At 37.8% G+C, this 4,097-nt stretch overlaps 1 protein-coding gene across 1 annotated transcript in view; it reads right to left on the bottom strand.

Moving 5' to 3' along the window:
- Nucleotides 1–353: 353 nt before the first annotated feature.
- Nucleotides 354–4,097, bottom strand: part of ND-B17 (NADH dehydrogenase (ubiquinone) B17 subunit) — a 6,338-nt gene continuing 2,594 nt past the window's right edge. Inside the window, exons 3-5 of the mRNA XM_076200537.1 lie at nt 3,055–3,174; nt 2,516–2,617; nt 354–790 (exon numbers count right to left, since the gene is read on the bottom strand). Of these exons, the coding sequence (XP_076056652.1) occupies nt 650–790; nt 2,516–2,617; nt 3,055–3,174 (363 nt within the window). The 3' untranslated portion in view covers nt 354–649. The remainder of the gene's footprint in view (nt 791–2,515; nt 2,618–3,054; nt 3,175–4,097) is intronic.

A 4,097-nucleotide genomic window follows, 5' to 3' on the forward strand; every position in this document is an offset into this window, starting at 1 on the left:
TTCTCATATGCCCAAACTATCTCGGCACCCTTTGATCTACTCTACCAGACAGCTTTCCACCCCAGCTGTGCCTCACCTCTACTTTCTCACCCTATCCAATATACTCCTCAAACACTTCCTCTCTGAAAGGATAGAAAAAATTCATACTGACAAATATCAGTACTGAGAGTTTTAGGCATTGATGAATATCATAAATACCAAACCCACATCAATAATGAGGGTGTACTTTTTCTGTCTATCCCAACTACATTGTTAAGTTATCAATCGATCAACCTGTTGTCCCTTGTCTGTCTTGCAGAAGACCTGGAGCCTCTGTGCTGTACAGTAATTGATATGAAAATGGATACACAATATTTAATTAGTATTTATTTCAGATATACTCCACTGCCACACTATTTACAAAACTGAGTAACGTAGACAAATGCTATGTATAAAAGAATAAACTTTATTTACATTAACCATGTAGTAGGATACAAGACCTTGTGAGGGTTACTCATATCCCAGTGGCATATGCATTCAAGGATCTACATTGCAGCATATTATCACCCATTCAAATCTGATCTTACAAGAAATATAGGCTATTCAATGGAGTAATTACTCAATTACGAAAAGAAATAATGATAATAATAATATATATATATATATTTGCTTAGATTGGGCTCTCTTTGAAACCACGAGCTGCATAATCAGAAGGTTCAGTTCTGGGAGAGACCCGAGGGAAGCTAGCTACGTTGCTTGAAACCTCTTCTCGTGAATGTATCACTCTCCAACCACCCTTTCTGGTCCAGTCCTGATGAAATAGAAACAGAAATACTAAATACAATAGAATAATTAAACATTTAAAAACTCTCATATGATGGAAAAAACATTTTGGTCAGTGACAGCTTGTATATAGACCAGTTAGCAATCTCAATCCAATACTTCTAATACTGTCACTTATCACACCTCTTCCCTGAGTGACCTGACCTAAAGGTCAGCCAGTTACATAGGAGCCATGGGTCTCCTGCAAGAAAGATCAGAGGTAATAGACTGACTGATCATGTCTCCTAATTTCATAAATCAATCAATCCATCCACTGCCCTGGACATCTCTTGCTGTATACCTGTGGCTCCAAAACTGGCTGCAGCCACCAGATCAACCCATTCAGTGAAGAGATGCTGTGGGGTTGTCTGAGGAGACAGAGTGCAGGGCAGCATAAGCCAATGTGTTCTGAGTCATCTGTATTGTGGTTTCATTTGGCCCATTTGGTGTCTGGTACTACAGCAATTTTATGTTGTTCCTGTTTTAGTGCTGGGTGGTGACCCAACTGCAGGTATGCTAGTGACTTTTACCTATTGATCTAATCATAAGTGTTTCTCTTATGATCTGTGGTGTGCATTTTTTTATAATGTGAAGTACTAAGGATAAGATGTAGAAGTTTGAGTAGTATGCTGCTGTGTTTTGTTTCTTGATGCATCCTATAGGCTGTGTTTCTGTAATAATATGCAATGATTGTATTTGAGGGCTCATGCATGAAACTATTTATCAATTCTTCTAAGTGGAGGCTTTTGGTGTCTTGTGCATACATCTTATTGGAGTTGGTTCCCTGCAGCCAGTTTTTATTTTCAAGGTTTTGTTTTACAGTCAGTTGATTTTCTTTTTTGTTTATGATTGGGTACCAACTGAGAAGGGTAGCTTATGATGTTAATCCACTCAAACTAAGCTGTGGAAGTACAATTAAGTTTGGTTCATATAGGTTGTCTGCACAGTTTCCTTTTTCTCTGTTGTCCAAAACCTGTGCTATCAAAGTTCTTAGTATCTTCAATCACTGGCTTTCACCATGTCTTTTGTGTACATTTGCCTGATTATAACCCAAACTCCATGACCAATCCACCTAAAGACGTTTTCTTTTGCAAAGGTCTTTCTATCTATATACTAATAGGCTTCATCACCCGGGGATATGGCTAGCCAAGGCATGCACCCACCCCCCATTTCTATCCTACACCCATTTCCCTTTTATCTTGGCTCATTGTGGATAAAGGGTTACCCCTATCCTTTGCCCACTTTCCAGGTCAGAAGCCATGCAACAAGACAGCACATTCAAGCAGGGTCAGCCACATCATTTGTACACCAACCCTCCCTACTCTTTCCCTGATGCAAAAATAGAAAACACAAGGGTAAATCTCTTAAGGTTGCATAAATTTATTCTATTCATAACCATTCTATACTTGCACCTATCTCTTGCCTTCTCCTTTCTCTGCTCAACAGTCATTCCCCTTATATCAAGGCCCCCTTCATCCCCATCCATTCATCACATTCTTGGTCTTCCTCCTCAAGTTCACTCCAAGCACCACTGCCTTCAACGCTGTTTTAGCTAGGCTTTCTTCGTTCATTCTTTCCATGAGCTTAAACCATCCCAGTATTCTATCATCTAACCTATTTGCTAGCAAAGGTATAGCAACATGCTGTATCTAGTGGATCCATTTATCAATATAATGTACTCTGAAAGTCAATCAAAAGGAGAGAAATTACTTACATTAGTATTGTACTTGAAATAGTAGTAGGTACCCAGAATGCCTAATGCCAGCATACCAAACTTTCCAGTAAACCACCGGTACATGGCTGCCCTTTCATAGCCCTGTAACAAACGTAACATGTTTTTTTATGTATATTTAATAATTTACCTATTTTTGCAATTGCTTTTTTAATTATTTCCCCCATTTTTTTCTTTTAACTTTATTTTTTAGAACATTAAAAAATTCAGATTATTAGCATCTATTTTTTTTACTGCATATACTATGCATACATACTTACCAAAGACCCTTTTTCCCTTTATAAGAGAGTTGGCTGAGACAATGCATCCACCCACCCACACCTACCCAAAACCCAATTATCAGTACAGCATGAACTACAAGATTTTACCCCATACACTAAAACTAGGTAAATACATAACATACAAACAAACAACAACAATAATAAAGAATAAACCATATTTTCACATCAGAACAAGGAACTGAATAAGACCTTATCCAACAATGAGATTATTTTTAAGAAAACAAACCCAACAAGCCTTACAATGCGAGGTACAAGAGGTTTGAAGAAAGTATCAAGAGGCCAGCGGTAGAATCGACGTATGGGATTGTAGCGAGCCTGGTAATAACCTTCCACGGGAATTGGTTCGTTCTTTGATAAAACCTGGAGACAGATAAAACATAAGACAAGAGTTCGTAAAATCTGTACTTCGTAAACTTGGTTCATTCAAATCTTGATTCAGCACACAAAGTGCATAAAAATAGTGCTATTAACAGAAAAATCCATAAATTATGCTAATCTACTGAATGTGTCCATTAATTTTTTTTTTGTGTTTTTACACTTTCTTTAACAAATCTAATTCCTTAAACTCAGTAATGTACATAGTCCCAGAATAATCATCAAATGTCTTTGTTAGCAGCGAGTTCATTTACATTTTGATAATTGATTGACAATAACCAGCAACCATTGAGTAATTCCTCCCTCCATATGACCAATTTCCTTTAGGCTTGCCACTGCCTGGTTTGCCTCAAGCTTTCCCATGTACCCGTACCTGGTCTCAAATCCCACAAACTAGCCTATATTATCCAGTTCCTCAAGAGAATTTCACAATATACAATGTCAAGATTTCCAACAGACAAGTGAACCATTAATTGCTATATTTTTAACATTCTCATGTGACATTTTCTATGGAGGAAAACATTAATGTCCACTGGTTTAAATTTCATCAACTAAAACCCACAGCTCAACAGTCGATAGCAATGGTTCTCAGGTCTTTCCAAAGATCTCTTACTTTGGACTGCTGTCTGTATTTTATTACTGTGGAATAGTTTCTATGTGAATTGTTTGTTATGAAGAGGGCAGGATCAGTCCCTATTTGTGACCCTCTTCATATGCAAAAGTGGAGATAAAAATCTTGGGCTCAGTCCTGAGATCACGTATGAGCTCTTCAGTACCATATACTTGAATGGTGGTGAGGGTGTAGGGAGGAAGAGTAAGGAGGTATCTGTCATTGGTCCCTAGGTCAAAGTATTCTTCCACATAGAAAATACTAAGTGCTATATTTTCCTAGTGAAATCCATGGGGAG

The sequence above is a fragment of the Oratosquilla oratoria genome, chromosome 17 (genome assembly GCF_046742065.1).
Source record: "Oratosquilla oratoria isolate Oo_2021 chromosome 17, ASM4674206v1, whole genome shotgun sequence".
In the NCBI taxonomy this organism is placed as follows: Eukaryota; Metazoa; Arthropoda; class Malacostraca; order Stomatopoda; family Squillidae; genus Oratosquilla; species Oratosquilla oratoria.